Source organism: Pristis pectinata, chromosome 1 (assembly GCF_009764475.1).
Source record: "Pristis pectinata isolate sPriPec2 chromosome 1, sPriPec2.1.pri, whole genome shotgun sequence".
Classification (NCBI taxonomy): Eukaryota; Metazoa; Chordata; class Chondrichthyes; order Rhinopristiformes; family Pristidae; genus Pristis; species Pristis pectinata.
In genome coordinates, this window is record NC_067405.1 from 19,947,259 (window position 1) to 19,967,284 (window position 20,026).

At 40.7% G+C, this 20,026-nt stretch overlaps 1 protein-coding gene across 7 annotated transcripts in view; it reads right to left on the minus strand.

Annotated features, from left to right (window-relative positions):
- Nucleotides 1-3,698: 3,698 nt before the first annotated feature.
- The window catches only part of lypd6 (LY6/PLAUR domain containing 6), a 192,405-nt gene continuing 176,077 nt past the window's right edge, over nucleotides 3,699-20,026 (minus strand). For all 7 annotated transcript variants that reach the window (XM_052026923.1, XM_052027237.1, XM_052027022.1 and 4 more), the window contains 3 exons: nucleotides 15,703-15,801; nucleotides 13,423-13,553; nucleotides 3,699-10,162 (listed from right to left, as the gene is read on the minus strand). In XM_052026923.1, coding sequence (XP_051882883.1) covers nucleotides 9,995-10,162; nucleotides 13,423-13,553; nucleotides 15,703-15,801 — 398 coding nt within the window. In that variant the 3' untranslated portion in view covers nucleotides 3,699-9,994. The remainder of the gene's footprint in view (nucleotides 10,163-13,422; nucleotides 13,554-15,702; nucleotides 15,802-20,026) is intronic.

The window sequence follows — 20,026 nt, forward strand, 5'->3', positions numbered from 1 at the left end:
CTGGCCACCATGAACTGCTACAGCTCTGGAAGTGATAGAACATGGATCATAGAACATTACAGCACAGTACAGGCACTTCAGCCCACAATGTTGTGTTGACATTTTATCCTGCTCTAAGGTCTGTCTAACCCTTCCCTCCCACATAGCCCTTCATTTCTCTATCATTCATGTGTCCATCTAAGAGTCTCTTAAATGTCCCTAATGTATCTGCCCCACAACCTCTGCCGGCAATGCGTTCCACGCACCCACAACCCTCTGCGTAAAAGTAAAAAAACTTACCTCTGATATCCCCCTTATCTTCCTCCAATCACCTTAAAAATTATGCCGCCTCATGTTAGCCATTTTCACCCTGAGAAAAAGTCTCTGACTGTCCATTCGATCTATGCCTCTTATCATCTTGTACACCTCTACCAAGTCACCTCTCATTCTCCTTTGCTCCAAAGAGAAAAGCCCTAGCTCACTCAACCTATCCTCATAAGACATGCTCTCCAATCCAGGCAGCATCCTGGTAAATCTCCTCTGCACCCTTCTAAAGCCTCCACATCTTTCCTATAATGACGCAACCAGAACTGAACACAATACTCCAAGTGTGGTTGTTATGAACCAGCAACAAAAGAAACACAAGTCATGATTCAGTGTTTAAAAATTACTTTATTAATAACTACTTACGATAATAAGAAAAATAAAAGTAAAAATGTTAGAATGTTAAAAGTAAAAATGTTAGAATGTTAGAAGTAAAAATGTTAAACCTTAAACATTAACCCCAAAACTAAACTCGTAGTGTGTGTGTGTGGCAAATTCCCAAACTCCAAGTCCAGGAGTGGTTCTTAAAGTTCAGTTCAGTAAGCCGTAAGGTGAAACACGAGCAAAGGCTTCTTCAACAACCACTGTTGACTGAAGATAAGATGTAGATGTAGAGAGAAAATAGAGATATTATGAAATCCCAATGTTCCACAATGGAACCCAAATGACACCTGTGTTTACTCAGCAGTGACAACTCCACCGCATCTTCCTCACCCCATTTGGATTTATGGGTTAAAGCATAATCATCTGTCAACCTAGCAATTTCTTGTAAAGTAGTGACTTCCTTCTCATTTAAATATGTTGTCATTTCAGCTGGGACACACCTTTTAAAGTCTTCCACTAAAATCAATTCTGTCAATTTATCGTCATCCCCAACTACATTTTTAGCCATGCACCATCGTTCAAAACATATTCTCTTTCCATTGGCAAATTCCATGTACGTCTGATCTGCAGATTTCTTCAAGTCTCTAAATTTTTGCCCGTAAGCTTCCGGTACTAATTCGTAAGCCTTCAACACAGCTTGTTTTACATTTGTATAATCAGCTGCATTCTCAACAGACAAAGCAGAATAAGCTTTTTGAGCTTTACCTTTAATCACACTCTGTAACATAAGAACCCATCTTTCCTTTGGCCAGTTGAACTCACAGCAACCTTTTTAAGATGTTGGAAATACCGTTCAACCTGATCTTCCTCAAAAGGAGGGACTAATCGAACCTCCCTACTGGCTATAAAACCATCATCAGAATCAGAACTCTTTCGTTTCATTTCTAACTCTATCCTTCTTTGTTCCACCTCCATCTTCTTCATTTCCATCTGGGCATTTATCTTCCTTTGATCTGCCTCAGCCTCAAACTTCAGCCAAGTTTGTTCTCGTTCAGCCTCTAATTCTAGTTTCCTTTGTCCCAACTCAAACTTCATTTGCGTTTGTTCTAACTCTCTTTGCTAACTGCACCTGGCCATCAGGAATCTCTGACTCACTCCCAAGAAACTGTTCTAACTCTTCCTCCTCCAACTCCACTGGTTGAGAAGTCACATCAGAAATCATTGGTTTAATCTCAGGAAACTTGGCTACCTTACTCACCTCAAGCGCTTCCTTCAAATAATAGTCAACTATCATTCTATGAATAACCGCTTTTTTCATAGACCGCTTTACTGCTTTAATGTTTAGCCTTGTAGCAATTTTTACCAAATCATCCTTTTTCGCCACCTCCAATCCCTCTAGGGTTGGTGACTCCAAAAATGCATCAATATCCACTGCTGCTGGTTTCCACACACAAGCCAATTAAAAAGAATTTATCAGACCGACACAATCAGTTGTCCACTAAGACCCCAATTTGTTCAAACTCAGACCTCCAGAACCAGCCTTGAGTTCGATTTCAAACCACCCTCGTCAATCTTGGGATCGATCCCGGACGAGCCCCCAATTTTGTTATGAACCAGCAACAAAAGAAACACAGAGAGTCATGATTCAGTGTTTAAAAACTACTTTATTAATAAATACTTACGATAATAAGAACAATAAAAGTAAAAATGTTAGAAGTAAAAATGGTTCTTAAAGTTCAGTTCAGTAAGCTGTAAGGTGAAACACATGAGCAAAGGCTTTTTCAACAACCACCGTTGACTGAAGATAAGATGTTGATGTAGAGAGAAAATAGAGATATTACGAAATCCAAATGTTCCACGATGGAACCCAAATTACACCTCAGTGTTTACTCAGCAGTGACCACTCCACCGCATCTTCCTCATCCCGAAAGGCTCTCGAATCGTGGCCATCCACACAAATACCTGTTTCCTTCTACAGGTCAACAACAAAGTGAACTCCACTGCTTCGTTCCAAAGTATCTGCCACCCCGAAAAGCATCCGAGACATGGCCGTCCACACAAATACCTGTTTCCCTCCACAGGTTAACGACAAAGTGGACTCCATTGGATTACTCCAAAAATCCATACATGGATTGTACTGACAGACATGGTTACTGTTTTCTATCCATCGACAGAGACTAGCAAGCTGGTGTCTCTCTCTCTCTCCTCTCTCTCTCCTCTGACTCACTGCTCCAAAACCGTCATTACGTCCTTTATCTTCTGTTGACGTAAGCACGACACACACACACACACACACACACACACACACACACACACACACACACACACACACACACACACACACACACACACACACACACACACACACACACACACACACACACACACACACACACACACACACCACTATGCTCTATCTTAAAGAGACATTCACCAATAATAACCTAGTCCAGAACAGTGGTCTAACCAGAGTTCTATAGAGCTGCAACATCAACTGGCAGCTCTTGAACTGAATAACCTGACTAAAGAGGGCCAACACACCATATGCCTTCTTAACAACGCTATCGACTTGCACGGCAGTGACGATGAAGGAATGGCAGTGCAGGTTCAGCACAGGTTGTGCATGACTTAAAAGGTCCTCTTGTCCTCGCTGGGTTGATAGGTTGTAAGAGGAGGTTCTACTGGAGCCACCTCAGCGATATGCTTCCTGCAGATAGTACAGACTTTAGCACACAGGATCTGTAGTTGCAGTCCCTCCTTTAATCTGGATTTAGTAATCTGTTGTGTGCAGAGTTGCTACAATCTCTCATACAAGACAGCAATAATGATGTTTCAGATACGTGCATCTTGACATGTCACCACATTAAAAAAATAAATCAAATCTACACCAATAAAGTAATGCATTTTTTCATAAAAATCTTCTGTATTTGCTTTTAATCATACTTATCCACTGTCTGCAATGTAATAATTTTTAAAGAAGCTGCTGTTTCATAAAACTAATTTTAAATATCTGATCAAAATGTCACTCTTGCACCTTCAGAATTCATAATTATTTTTGGTCTCTTTTGAGACTCTCCAAGCTGCATCAGTGGAAGGAGAAACAGAGTTCAAGTTTAAGATTGATATTGAAGTTGCTCAGGTATCGAAAGGTCTGATGAAGAGTCTTTGACCTGAAACATTACCTTTGTTTCTCTTTCCCCAGGTGCTAATTAACCTGCTTAGTGTTTCCAGCATTTTCTGTTTGTATTTCAGATTTCCAGTATCTGCATATTTTTGATTTTTCAATCTGTTTAGGCATCACATAAATGCACACAGTAGCTTCCAATATTAATGCAACCTTTTTATTTATTGTTGCTTTAAACAAAGTACACTGATGAAATTGTGATGGAAATGCATGTTCCAGCTGTTTGACTATACATTTAACATCAATGGGATAACTAGTACAAAAATAATCCATTTAATCTTTACCACAGATTAGCATAAGGAGTGCAGGTGTCAACATATCATTTACTATTTGTGCCTTGTACCATAAAGCAAGGCACAACCTGTCAGTACAATGTAGCATGACTATATATACAGTATATTGCTGCTCACTCACAAAAGACCAGGAGCAAATGGCAGGAATTCATGAATGAGACAGCAATTACGTGCAGATGACACTAAAATCGGTAGTGCAGTGAACAGTGATGACAGCTCTCTAAGGTTACAACAGAATCTTGATCACCTGGCAAAGTGGGCAAAGGAATGCCAGATGGAATTTAACTGAGGCAATTGTGAAGTGATGCATTTTGGGACGTTAAACCAGGACAAGACATCCACAGTAAATGGCAGGGTCCAGGGGAGTGTTGTAGAACAGAGACCTAGTGGTACAAGCACACAGTTCCCTGAAAGTGGCAATACTGGTAGACAGGGTGGTGAAGAAGTTTTATGGCATGCTTGCCTTCATTGGTCGGGGCATTGAGTACTAGAGTTGGAACACCATGTTTCAGCTGTACGAGATGTTGGTGAGACTGCACTTGGAGTATTGGGTGAGGTTCTGATTACCATACTATCGGAAGGATGTGATTAGTCCTGACAGGGTGCAGAAAAGATTTGCAAGGATGTTGCTAGGTCAGAACAACTCTAGTTATAAGGATAAACTAGATTGGTTGGGACTGTTTTCCCTGGAGCGAAGGAAGTTGATGGCTTATAGAAGTTTATAAAATCATGAGGAGCATAGATGGGGTGAAAGGTCACAGTCTTTTTCCCAGGGCAAAAGAGTCTAAAACAAGAGGGAATAGGATTAAGGTGAGAAGGAAAAGATCTAAAGGGGACCTAAGGGGCAAGTTTTTCCACACAGAGGGTGGTGAGTATTTGGAACGAGCTGCCAAAGGAAGCAGTAAAGGCAGGTACAATCACATTTAAAAGTCATTTGGACAGGTACATGGATAGGAAAGGTTTACATGAATATGGGCCAAACACAAGCAAATGGAACCAGCTCAGGTAGGCACCTTGGTCAGAATGGATGAGTTGGGCCAAAGGTCTAGCTTCTCTGCTGTATAATTCTATGACTCTAAAGCTTCTGCATTATCCAATCCATGTTTTGCACACAAGCGTTTCCCAAACTCAGTGTTTTATTGTCAGATGAGGGAGAACTAATCACTCGAGTTTTCTTCACTGATTGTAGCCTGTTCTTGACAAATCTGTTGTGAGCTGCATGCTGCATTCACTGGATCAGCCTGCACCTTGGAGGCTACATATGGTATAGGAGTTTGTTGCTGCTGTACCGTGTGTTCTATAAGAACAGATTTGCTTCTCAGTGATCAGTTTGACAATGAGACAACAGCAGCAAGCTCTGCACACAGCTCCTGACAGGAACCACACAGGTTCTGTTTCAGTACAGGAATTATTGTGCAAAAGACCATGGCAACCCTTCAACATGTGTTTACCAAATTCTTGGGAAATGGGAGAAGGCATTAGTGTCATACATAACTTGTTTACTTCACCAAATTAGGCTTAACTCCAACTTTCAGGCATGTGTTTCTGATCAAAATATCACCCTTTCACACTTGAGGAAAATACAAAAAGGTTGAAAGATGTGACTTAGATTGGCATCTACCTGAAGTTGTTTTGCCATTGGTATAATGATGGGATGGTAATGAGACCAACTAATTACACTTCAATGAGAAAAGTGTTTCTTAACTTCAGTTACTACTTCAAGGGAGCAAATTGCTCCAAAGTATATCATGATGTGGAATGCATGAAGAAATCCCTTTCAGTGTTGGATTTCCAGTACACCAGCCCTGATGTCGGAGGGTATCTTTGAATGGTCATTTGAACGTGACACTTGATAAGCATTTCATGATGTGACAAAGCAGGAATGCCTGAGAATTGTGTTAAATACCAGGCTGTACTCAAGTCCTAGTGTGGGCATTGAACTTCTGATCTGAGGCCATGGGTGAAAACAGCCATAAGCCAGGCTGGCACTGCCTCAATGTCATTTCCTTAACCCTATGGATGTAATTGACTCCAGTGAAGTAGCTGCTTTCTTTTATGCCTAAAAGACTGTAATTATGAAACTGAATTGAACGCTTAGTTTCTCTAAGATATTTAGGATCTACTTTTGACTACACGAATCAACCTTCTGACCTGAACTAAACACATCACTTGAAAGCTCATGAAAATATTCTCGTGGCCCTTTGTAAACTTCCATGCTAATGTTGTCTTCTTCTCCGTGTCCTTCTTGCTAGCAGGTCTGGTTCAAAGTGGGTTTTGAAATTCATTTAGCAGAAAAAGAAATGAAACAAAACAATACTTTTGCTAAACCAGGATTACAAACAAAAAATAAACAGTTTGGTGAAGTAAGTTTGTCATTAAGTGACGACTATTGCTTGCATTATGTGGCACTTGTGATATTTTACTACATCAAAGAAACTTTACAGATGTATAATCAAATTAAATTTTATACCAAATCACGTAAGAGTATAAAATTTGATTTAATGGTGAGGAGGACTGAGACCATGGATAATTTTGAAAATAAGGATGAGTCAGGACTGGGAGCCATAAGACAAAGGAGCAGAGTTAGGTCATTCAGCCCATTGAGTCTGCTCCACCATTCGATCATAGCTGATTTTTTTTTTTAACCCCATTCTCCTGGCTTCTCCCTGTAACCCTTAACCCTCTTGCCAATCATGAACCTATCAATCTCTGCCTTAAATACACCCAATGATTTGGCCTCCCCAGCTGTCTGTGGCAATGAATTCCACAGATTCACCACCCTCTGAAGAAATTCCTCCTCATCTCAGTTTTAAAGTGAATAAAGGTCAGTGAGAACAAGTGAGGGGTTGAGGTTGGGGGATGTTCAGCTGGAACAATTAAGACTAGAGCTAGCAAAGGAATGGAGATGGAAGCAGGGGATTTGGTGATGGCATGGATTGTGGTCAAAAGCTCACTTGAAGACAAATGCACATTAGAATATAAGAAACAGGAGTAGGTCCCAAGCCTCTCGAGCCTGCTCTGCATTCAACAAATCAGGGCTGATCTTCCTCAATCTAATGTCACTTTTCTCCCTCTCCTCCTATCGCTTAATTCCTTTACTACAGGTGACCCCACATTATGGAGGGATTACATTCCTAGAGAAACAGCCCTATCGTGATTTTCTGTAACACAAACCTTTTTCCATTGAATCCCACATTAAAGTGGAGATGCATTCCTGCAGAATGTTTCTCTCATATTGAGCCATTTTATCGGCAATGACAAAGTGACCCACCGCAGTTTTTTAGCAGCCGAGGCCAACGTTAGATTCATGGGGTGGACATGGATTGTGTGCAAAAGAAAGAACAAATTTGTCAATTTTTATTTTTAGTCACACAGTACTGTGGAACAATGAGTTTTGTATGTGACATCACCACATCGATTAGGTTAGCAGTCACAGCCAAGTCCTTCCTTTGCCACACTATCTGTGGTCTGAGGACATGTGAAGAGCTGTCTTAGAGTGCAGCACTGCCACAGTCTTCACCTGCATTTTCTATGATGTGAAAGGCTTGTGGATTAGGAAAGGGTTTAGAAAGTGATGATATCAAAGAATGAGGTGGGATTTAAGGATCGGGGATCGTGAGAGAAAGGTGGTGTAGGAGGAGTTTGGAGGAAATGGGTTAAAGCATGGTGACCTAGTGGACAAGGAGGAGAGGCCAAGGGATTACTTTAAGGAGCTGGTCATGGCTACTGTGGCTCTCCACAATGCAGAAAGTGCTTGCAGGTGATGAACGTGGCAGTTGACATAAAATGTTAGTTTGTGTCTGCTGCTGAGCGAATTACTGTGCTGTCAGAATAAAGGAAACGGGCAAAGGGTTAGAGCTGTCCTTCTCACCCAACTGTGACGTGATCACCCTTCAGTAAAAGTTACAATAGTCCTAAGCTCAGTTAACTACCTCTATGGTTGATCTGGAATTTTCCAGGTTAGGAGTCCATTGGACCAACTTTCAAAGTTATTAAATATGTTATGTAGTAAGCCACAAGCACACAGGTGTTCCATGGAGTGGACCTGATGTAACTCCAGATGTGCAGACCATCAGCACTAACCCTTCTGACTTGCTGAGGAAAGTTCCTGCAGTGCTCAAAAGAATCCCATCATTTTATATCCAGACATATCTTGTGTGAAAAGCAGCATGCAAAATGCTCACAATGAATGAAGTATTCATTTATACTCTGCAGTTGATTCTGAATGTATTGAATTAAGGTGCAGAAAAATTGAATTGATCTTTGTAGGCTTGTGCTTTTCCACAGCCAAATGTTCTCCACGTGCTGTATCCATAATTTCCTTTAAGTCTTTGCGAAGAATGGGCAAGTGAGATTCACATGGCAGCCCATCGATAAATCTTTTGTTTACTATATTGTCTCCAACTGCATTTTAGCTAAAACTTAGTTCTCATGGAAAATCATTGCTTTTGTTGGTGAGAACTGATTGCCCAACAAGTCAGTTTGTCTTGTAGGATTCCTAGTGTAAGGGGTAATATAATTTGATATTATATTATAATGGTAATGTTATAATGTGAGTTTCACAGCTGTTGGGTGGTTTAATCTCACATTATAATATCACCCCACTGCTATCACTTACTCCCCCATCCGATACAACCTCCCACCTACTTTTGAGACTTAAGATACCTGTTAGTTATTACGGGGTTGTAGGACACTAACTCTTCCCATTTTGCCACAAGTTCTTATTGTGTAAGTCAAACAAGACTGAATTTTCTGTGTAAGATTTTGACAAAGGTGAGCACCACTGAGTTCTGTTAAAGCTCTTTATGCTGATCCCATGGCACACTTTTTGTTTTTGGAGGTTCCATTATGTAATTGAAACCATGTAAACTCTCATTATTTCCCCCACCTACAATGTTGTTTTGCAAGTTGCCCAAACTGGAATTGTTGATTTGGTTTCATCAGAAACAATTGGTGATGTAATATTTGTACTGTAATTCAATTATTGCCTAATGATAAATCCTAGCTGCAGCACAGGGATAGAGGTAGATCCTGAGGATGGCACAGTGCACAGCTAATAAAGCTGTTCCCTCACAGGTCCACTGACCAGGTTCAAACCTGATCTCAAGCTGTCTGTGTGGAGTTTGCACATTCTCCCCGTAACCACAACTCCAGTTTACTCCCACATCCCAAAGACGGGAGTGTTGATGGATCAATTGGCCACTATAAATTGCCAATAGTATGTGGATGAGGGATAGATTCTGAAGGGAGCATGACAGGAATGTAGGGAGAATAAAATGGGATTATTGCAGAAACTTGTTGGGTGCTTGATGGTTGGTGTGGACTTGGTAGGCCAAAGGGCCTGTTTCCATGCTGTATGATTCTAGAAGCTGATGGCGAGCCATCAAAAAACTGAGTGGCTTCAAATGGAAGTAAAGAGTCAATCACATTACTGAGAGTCTGGAGGCCATATTAAAGCCAGGCAGGGTAAGGAATCCATAGGATATTTATAAACCAAGTGCACTTTTATGGCAATATGGTAATTTCATTTCATTATTACAGATACCAGTTTATTTTTTGATTTTCTTTTAATTAAATCTCATTGGAATTGATCACCTTGGATCAGTAGCTCAGGTCTTTGACCTTGTTGCTGTCTACTTTGCCATGTTCATGCTTGCATAATACACAGTAATGGATAAACAGCTTATAAATATCGATTATTGACTTCAAATTTTCGTCATCATGCACTCCAAGATTTTTTTCTCAAATTACATGCACTCTCAACAGAAAACAGTTTAGCATCGCTTAACCATTTTTACAGCATATAAGACATTTTACTGTATAAATGTATCATACAAAAATAAATACTATGTTAGATAACGCTGTACATGAAAGCATCGAATAGCACCAGCTATTCAATAAGCAACAAGAGAAGACTAATGCACGTTAAAGTCATTGCAGAGTGAAGCGAATGTCGAGTTGTTTGATTTATAGGAGATAATGTTGCAAATACTGCCTGGGAGGTGTTTCTAGGTAATGGGAGGTTACAGATTGTCCCTTCACAACATGAGGTGCAGACCTGAAAAAGAGAACACTGAATATTATTAGGTTTAGAGCCAAGGTATCTTCTTGAATGTTTTCTGTGATCCATGAAAGAAATGACAGGCTTACTTAATATGTCGATTACCAGTCATTGTTAGCAAAAAGTTCAGAAAGATTCCTTCCAACCCTCAGCATGCTCAAAAGACTTGAAAGACGATCAATTGTATTCTGACCACTCTGGTAAGGAAATGTCCTGCCATTCATAGATCATAAAACAGTGCAGCACAGGAACAGGCCCTTCGGCCCACCACGTCTGTGCCGACCATGATGCCAAATTAAACTAATTCCACCTGCCTGTACGTGATCCATATCCCTCCATTTCCTGCATGTTCATGTGCCTATCTAAATGCCTCTTAAACCCCACTATCTTACCTGCTTCCACCATCCTGCCCCCAGCACATTCCAGGCACCTACCACTCTCTGTGTGTAAAAACAAAATTGCCTCACACATCTCCTTTAAACTTTCCCCAACGCTATGCTCCCTAATATTTGATATTTTCACCCTAGGAAAAAAAGACTCTAACATTCTACCCTATCTATGCCTCTCATAATTTTGTAAACTTCTAGTTGGTCTCCCCTCAGCCTCCAACACTCCAGTGAAAACAATCCAACCTCTCCTTATAACTAATACACTCATCCAGGCAACATCTTGGTGAACCTCTTCTGCACCCTCTCCAAAGCCTCCACATCCTTCCAGAACTGCACACAGTACTCCAAGTGTGGCCGAACCAAAGTTTGGTACAGCTGCAACATGACTTTTTGACTTTCATACTGAATGCCCCGACTGATGTAGGCAAGCAGGCCGTATACGTTCTTTACCACCTATCTACTTATAGAGAAGCAAAAGACTGCAGATGCTGGAATCTAGATGAAAAATACAATGATGCTGGAGGAACTCAGCAGGCCAGGCAGCATCCGTGGAGAAAAGCAGGCAGTCAACATTTTGGGTCAGGACCCTTATTCAGGACTGAAGACAGGAAAAGGGGAAGCCCAATACATAGGAGGGAAAAGCAGAGCAGTGATAGGTGGACAAAAGAGGGGTGGGCACAAGGTGGTGATAGGTAGATGCAGGTAAGAGAGTGATAGGCAGGTGTGGGGGAGGTGGGGAGACCAGATCCACTAGGGGATGGGGCAACGGTAAGGAGAGAAAGGGGGGAGAAAACTATCTACTTATGTTGCCACTTTCAGCGAACAATGGACATTCACCCCAAAATCCCTCTATGCATTTACTGTATACTTTCCCATCCCAACGTGCAACACTTCACACTTGTCCAGATTAAACTCATATCTACAACTGATCTATATCCTGCTTTATCCTATCACAATCTTCCTCACTGTCCACAACTCCTCAAATTTTTGTGTTGTTTGCAAACTTGATATATATATATATATCACAAACAACAGCGGTCCCAGCACTGATCCCTGGAGAACACCAGTTGGTTGTAGTGGTAGCTTTCTCACCCACAATCCAGATGGACTATAGCTGTGGACCGTGAGCTGGGAGGAAGAAGGGAATATACTTTAAACATTTGGAATGGCTAATGTACCTGCTCCTCGGACAGCATGTGTGCATTCTTGGTCTAATAATGTGGCGCTCACATCTCACAAAACAGGATAAGTACGTGGGAAAGATTTGTTGGAGAGGATACAAAGGGCATTTGCCAGGATGGAGAGGCTCAATTATGAAGAGAGACTATGTGCGTTTTCCTATGGCACAGGGGATTAAGAGGGACATTAATAAATATATAAAGTTATGAAGGCTATAGATGGGGTAGACTGCAGGAAATTTTTCCCCACATCAGAGGTAGACAGTAGAGGACATCAGTTAGGAACCATGTGCTAGAAAATTGGATTAATGCGGATGGATACCCACTGGTTGATGCAGGTAGGGTGGGCCAAATGGCTTGTTTCTGTGCTGTTCAGATCTGTGATTAACAATTTTATCATTCATTGTGATGGGAATTGAATATAAAAAAATAGAGAGCTTATGCTTCGGTTGTTTAAGGTACTGGTGAGACCAGAGTATTTTCTGCTTTTTTTTTTAAAAGGATACAAATGCATTGGAAACAGTTCATGGAAAGTTTATTAGACAGATTCCTGAAATGGGCAGGTTGTCATTGCGAGGCTTGTACCTGCTGGAGTGTATAAAATGCAAGGCAACTTGATTGAAACATGCAAGATCGAGGGGTTTTTAACAGGGTGGAAGGGGAAAGGATGTCATTAAGCTGGAAAAGGTTCAGAAAAGATTCATGGGATGTTACCAAGACTGGAGGGCTTATATTATAAGGAGAGGGCTGGATAGGCTGAGACTTTTTTCTCACTGGAGCTTATGAAGCAAGGGTGGGTGGGGGCGGCAGCTTATAGAAGCCCGTAAAATTATGAGGGGCATAGATAAGGTGGATAGTTGGTCTTTTTCCCAGGACAGGGGAATCTAAGACTATAGAGGGCATAGGCTTAAGGTGAGGGGGGGCAAAGGATTTCAAAGGGACCTGAGGGGCAACTTTTTCACACAAAGGGTGGTGGGCATACAAAACGAGCTGGCAGAGGAAGCTGTGGAGGCGGATACAATTATGTTTAAAGGACATTTAAACAGGTACATGGACAGCAAAGGTTTAGAGGGATATGGGCCAAATGCAGGCAAATGGGACTGGCTCAGACAGAGAACTCAGTTGGCATGGATGACTTGGGTCGAAGGGCCTGTTTCTGTGCTGTGAAACTCTTGACTCCATGATGTTTTCCCTCATGGGAAAATCTAGAATTAGGGTCACTGTTTAAAATAAAATGGGTCACCCATTTAAACAGATTAGGCAACATCTTTTTCTCTCTGAGGGTCATGAGTCTTTGGAATTTTCTTCCTCAAAAGGAAGGTAGAAATAAAGTTGCTGAATAATTCTTGATAAGCAACAGGATAAAGGTTCCGGTGTGTAGGTGGAAGGGGGAACTGAGGTTACAAGCATTTGGGCCATGATCATATTGAATGAAGCAGGCTTGGTTGGGGGTGGGGGCAGGGGGCGGGTGACCTAATACTGTTCTTAAATTGTTAAATGTTTGCATTTGTGTTTGTAATCTGCCCATCAATCCAATGCAAGCAACAGAGTCAGCCCCATTTCCCAGCTCTTTCCTTGTAGAATGGTAATTTATTGCATCCATGGAATCACAGAAGATGATACAACTAAGGTGGAATATCAAATGTGTGGGAAACTGTCTTTAGAACAAATGTGAACAGCACTTATTCACCTTGTATCCTTCATTATCAGGTTGTGTGCATCCCACAGATAAACAGTCCTTCAATGATACACACCGCTTTGTAACCAATGAACTGTCGCCATTTGCATTCATTTTGTGCCTTGTGTAACAGTATTGTGTTTCTGGAAAGAAAGGAATAAAAAGTTACAAAAAGGCTTTTCCCAGCAATCACAAGCTTTTGTGTGGAATATTGGACACAATTATAATAATTAGCTATCATTACACACAGATGGAAGCAGCAACACAGAACATTAATTTTACCACGCAAATGTTTGATACCAAATACTTGTTTTAATAATGTAATTCCTCACATGATCATACTTTAAAATGCTAGAAAAAGCATAATGCAGAAATACCATTTGCAATCTCACATAGCGGTCATTTCATTCTGAAACATTGGGAGCAACTATGCTTCAGATATTAGATTTCTGTATTTGGGCAACAGCTGAGAAATGTAAATACTGGAGAAAGAACCAGTTATTTTGGGACAAATTATACTGTCAGCTATGTTGGTGCACCCTGAACACTTGTTGACTAAACACTCAAATTGAGATTTTTGCAGTCCCTTGCTTGCTCATGGGGATCATGAGAACTTCTGGGACAGGAGGCCTTTCTAGCATGCAAGAAAACAAAGGAAAAGTCAATGCCTCAGGGGAAAGCCTTGTACATCTCAATTGCTAGCTCAAAGCCAATACAGATTAAAAAGCCAGGAACTGATGAGAGAGGGTAAGAATTAATAACAACAAAAAGCTATTTTACTTGCCTCCTCAGATGCTGGTACAATGAGTTGTTGACAATGCATGGCAAAGAACCGTTGGCAATCAGTTGCCTTCAAAATGAAATGTGATAGTTGGAAAACTAGCGGAGGAGAATTTTAGGAAATTTTGTTTTAATTCTACTGTTCTTCACAAGCATCCGACCTGTCAGGTCTTAAATTACTCATATGCTGTCTCTCAAAATGTCATTTTTCTGCAGAATGGTGTCTGGTGCAAGAGTGAAAGAAATGAAATAAATTCAGAACAGAAAGTAATGCAGGGTTCAACATGCCACATTTCACTGCAGTACTGGAGCAGGCTTTCCTGTTCTTGCACTTGGGTTTATTCCATTGACTAGACACAGCATGCAAAGGAAAATTGAGATAGTGGGTGATAGGAGGATTACACTGAAGTAACAAATCCTGACTCAAGTTCCTTCCATATAAATTTGGGGGGGCGGGGTGTGGGGATGGAATATCACAACCACTCCTGATCTTCTCTCCTTTTTGTGAGAACCCATGGAATAATAATCATGAGAACTCTGGCTGATTTCTTCTTCTCTAAAGATTGATCTCAATCCATGTCCTTACTTGCCTCATGGCTGAGATCACCCATACCTCATTATCAAGGGAAGAAGTTTCTCTGTGATTCACAAAATGTCCATTAAGTCAGTGGAACTGACTTGAACCACTGACGGTCAGTCCTCCGGTACCCATTTAGCACTAGCAATCTAGCAAACTGTTCCCTCATTGAGTTACATGGGGAGAAAAATGTGATAGTTTAGCAATGTTCAAAGTTAAGCTATTTTGTAGCTGTGTTTAGTTTATAAATGCTTTAAGGTCCCACTTCTAATTGGAATTCTGGATTTTAAATTACAACGAATGAACAATGAAAAGAATGGGATGTTTTCACCAGTTGGTTATATTCCTCGCACATCCAGCCTTGCTATTTAACAATGGCAAACGTCAAGTCAAAAAAAACCTGTAAAGAGCTAATGTACGGCATTCCATGAACCCTATAGGTTCATTATCTCAGCTACCGAATGCATTCTGGAATGCAAGTCACAGATTAGATTGATTAAAAAGTAATCTGCTGTAAATTTTTAATTTTCTTGTAGTGAATGATCACATTCCAGAGGAATGAAATAAATAGTCTCCTTCCCTCCACAACTGACAATGTGCCAGGCTTGGCAAATGACAACTGGTGTCAATGGATCTATATTATTGGGAGAACAATCTGGCACATTATCAATATATTTTTAAACATGTACTGTAAATATGGGAGTCCACTAGCTACTGTAAGAGGTGAAGATCCACACTGGGGAATTTAATGAACTGGGCATCATCGATATATTTTTGCACAAGTTTCACATGTTCAATTTTTCATTTTCAACGTTGGGATGGACTGTATCACAGAAAGTGCTGAGTGTGTGAATCATAATTAAACAAGTGCAATATTTTGGGGGATGTCAAGGTGGTGTACTTAAAGATAGTACTGTGGTGTCATTTGCACATACCTCTTGGACAGTAGACGTCTGGAGCCCAGCGGTTGCACTCATAATTATCTGCTGCATTTTCACATGTAAAACATTTGAACCCACCAGGATAGGGTGTTGCTGCAAAAGAACAAACATTTGGCTAGAAAGCTCTGGTAACAACATTTGACAACTAATGCATGAGCTGCTACCAGTGGTAGAATATAGCAGAACATTAGAAAGGTGCACCTTGTGGCCAATACTACTTCAATGTGGATTGGTTTCTGATTTTTCAGAATTAAATTTTTAATGTCGAAGAACAGCACCCTTTGGAATAAATAAGAAAATAACTGGAATTGTTCAAAAAGGGAATGGTCATAGAACATAAGAATGGTACAGCATAGCAACAGGCCCTGTGGCTCTCAATGTCTGCACTGAACACAATGCCAAATTAAACAAACTCTCTTCTGCCTGACCCATATCCCCCCATTCTCTGCATATTCATGCATCTAACAGCCTCTTAAATGCCACTATTTATCTGCTTTCACCACTCCCCCGGCAGCCGATTCCAGGCACCTACCACTGTTTAAAAACTGGCCCTGTCCATCTCATTTAAACTCTTCCCCTTCTCACCTTTAAATGCGTGTCCTCTAGTACTTGACATTTCTACCCTGAGGGGAGAAAAGATTCTGACTGTCCTTTGGAAACCTTCGGTTGCAGATTTAAATATTACACAATGGTGAGAAGCATCACTGCATTCTTTGAAGTTGGAAGCAATAACCAAGTCTCAATTCTTTTAAATTGTATCCATAATTTAAAGTGAACCTTTTGAACCTAATTTCAATGTGGCCAATTCCTCAATGTTGTGGAAACTAGTATGGTGAAGTCCATGCTTCAATTCACATCTGTACACTCTGCAAAACTCTTTACGTATTAACAATTAGGTGTTATGAATAGCGTCAGTCAGGGCTCAATCAGCAGTGGGAAGTAGTGGGTTTCAAGTAAAATTACATTGGCAAGGAAAGTTTAACGTTATTCAGTTAAAATTAAACTGACTGTTGTTTAACAGTAACAATGTTAATCCATCCACCGTCACTACAGATGTGCACACTTGTTAACATAGCCTAAATAATGTTCCAATAATATCATTTGGCATCTTCCCAGCACTAGGAAACTGTACATTTTTGTCATAAATGTTAAATTGCTGTGACTAATTTTGCTGTCCTAAGTTCTAACAGATTGATTAATAAGGTGTTTCATTGAAGTAGAGTATTTTTTAAAACCATTTGAGGCCAACTACATCATGCATTTTTTTTACAGCATCATCAGCATACTATATTGACCAAGGTGTTTCAACTGAGAAACTGATAGATGAAAGCTGATACTTAGCCACTTAGTCAGCATAGAAACAAAATTAGAACATTTCAAAGCAACTCGGAGAACATAAAATCTATCTTGTGTATCCCACTTAAAAATGATTTCACAGACAGGATGCTGAAGGGAAAGATCCTATCATCTATCAAGGTTACTTATTTATTTCCAGCACAGTTATTATTAACAATTTTCCATGGGGAAACACTAATTTAAGGCTCCTTTGAAAAGGGATTATTTCAGGATACAGATGCTTATTCACTCTGCCATTATATTTTTAGCACTCCATCCTCAACATCAGAGCATTCCAGAAATATCCATATTTGAGGCAAATATTTCTTTCAACAGTGAATGAATTGGCTTTTGAGTGTCGATGTGTTGACTTTGCCAAACATATTTTTCTAAATTGTTACTTTTTCTTTCCTGATACAGAATTTTTGGAAATAATTTTGGTAAATTCTGTGATCAGAATGACCACTAAACCAAGCAAGCAGCTGTTCTGAAACGTTTTTATATCATGATAATCAGTACCTCATCACAGCAAGCCACGGGATGTAGCAAGCTCCTGCAATAATGGATGACGTGTTAAATGCCAATACCACAATCCCATCTAATGATGAGCATTAATAACCAGGATCTATTCACTTAACCATTCTAATGTCCTCAAACACCGATTTATACAAGTAACCAACTATTTATCAAATTGGTTCAATAGTTGCTAGTATTGGCAGACATTCTGCTTTTGACCATTTATACTTTATACTCCTAATATGTTTGTTACAATGTAATTGTAATTATAAATACAACATTTTTTGATAAAGACAAAACTTTCCCTGGAACGTATACATTGTGCATTGGGACTTTCTCCCTCCTTTGGACAGAAGCTCAGTACTTACTCAATGTTTAACATGGGACATTTTCTGAGCTAGGTTCGTAAGAATTGGAACTGTGAAGGAGACGTGATGTGTTAGAAACTCACTCATGGTCCAGACAAATTGTGGACTGAATGAGGCCAATGATGGAGACAAGTCGGAGGGATCCAGTACAGTGGTGGGTCATCTCTTTCACCAAACCTTTGAAATGTCCTTATTTGGCTTGGGGTCTGATTCTCCCTGCAAAAGTTCTAAAAGGGAATAGGATAAGCACTTGAAGGATCTGCAGGACTGTGGAGAAAGAGCAGAGAGTGGGATTGAATAGGAAGCTCTCCAGGGAACGGGCTTGGGCCCATTGAGCTGAATGACCACGTTCAGTGCTGCGTTAAAAGTCTGATTTAGTCATACACCACAGAAATGGGCCCTTCGGCTCACTGAGGCCATGCCAACTGTCAAGCATTTAGTTACACCTATCCCATTTTATTCTCCTCAATTCTCTCCCATTCTAGCACTCACCTACACACCAGGAGCTATTTACAGTGCCAATTCACCTACCAACCCAAGTGTCCAGAAATTGGAGCACCAAGAGCATATTCATAGAGAGAGCGTGCAAACTCCACACAAACTGGATGGGAGGTCAGGACTGAACCCGGGTCCCTGGAGCTGGGAGGCAGCAGTTCTAATAAATTACCCCTGATGTTGGCAGGTGGCAGGAGAATTGGGGGAGTTGAAGGCCACATGAGAGACAACAGGTTACAGGGAAATAAGTACGGGTATGGGGCTGAAATGAATGCTCAGAGCTGGCAGACCATTAATGGGCCAAATGGACTCCTTCAAAATCAGAAAATAACATGAGGAATATGACCCTAAAGGTCCAATAACAAACAAGGCCTTGTTGGGAAATGTGCAGTAGTTGGGGGCCAATTCAAGGCTCCATGAACAGCCACTGTTTGAAGAAAATATTTCCAAAGATGTTGCCAGGACTAGAGGGCCTGAGTTACAGGGAGAGGCTAGGCTAGGTCTTTATTCCTTGGAATGTAGGAGAATGAGGGGGAGACCTTAATAGGAATGTTTAAAATGAGAGGCGTAGATAAGGTGGATGGTAACAGTCTTTTGCCCAGGGTAGGGGAGTCCAAAACTAGGGGCCATAGGTATAGGGTGAGAGGATTAAGATTTGAAAGGGACCTGAGGGGCAATTTTATCACGCAGAGGGTGGTGAGCACGTGGAACGAGCTGCCAGAGGAAGCAGTTAAGGCAGGTACAATAGTATCATTTAAGAAGCACTTGGAGAGGTACATGGAAGGGAGGGGCTTAGAGAGATATGTGCCAAATGCAGGAAATTGGGACTAGCTGGGTGGGTACTGTGGTTGGCATTGACTCGTTGGGCTGAAGGGCCTGTACCTGTGCTCTTTTGCTCTATGACTTAATTGGGAAAAAATAAACTTGTTTTTAAAAAAAATAATCAGTACAGGAACCTACTGCACCTACAGGTACTGGAGGGACCACATTACTGTTTCCAAAGTATTTGCACTGCGTTAGCGCCAGTGATTGGGGCTATGCCAGCACTAACGTAGACCAAAATATCTGATGCTAATTACAATAGTTCTGTTAGGATTTAAAAGCCTTTCATCCACAATCAATTGTCCTTTCAAAATACCAGACATGTGTACTGTGAGCTAGTTGCATGGTAACGAGAGATACAAACTTTAAACTGAGCCTTAAAAGCAATTTATATCCACCTTCTCATTTACATGAGTCATTCATTCTCCTTGTGGCACTGTATTTATGAAGTCATAACATTGGCCCCAGGTCTGAGTGACAACCAGGAAAAATAGTGCAATCTGACAAAAAAATTATGGACTAATTTAATAAGCCAAGGAAAACTCAGTAGACATCTTGATCATGAAATGAAGTGGAAGCATTCCTTAGCCTCTGAGAAAGTCTGTGTTGAAATTGATCCAGATTACACACTCGTTCAAATGCCTGACATGACATTGGCTTTTCTCAAATGATTAATCTGAACACTGTTTACTTGTATGCAATTGTCCCAAGTGATGTCACGGTTAATGGTTATTTGGTAATTTATTTGTTTTGCTCTGACATCCCATCTGTAACAGTGTGAT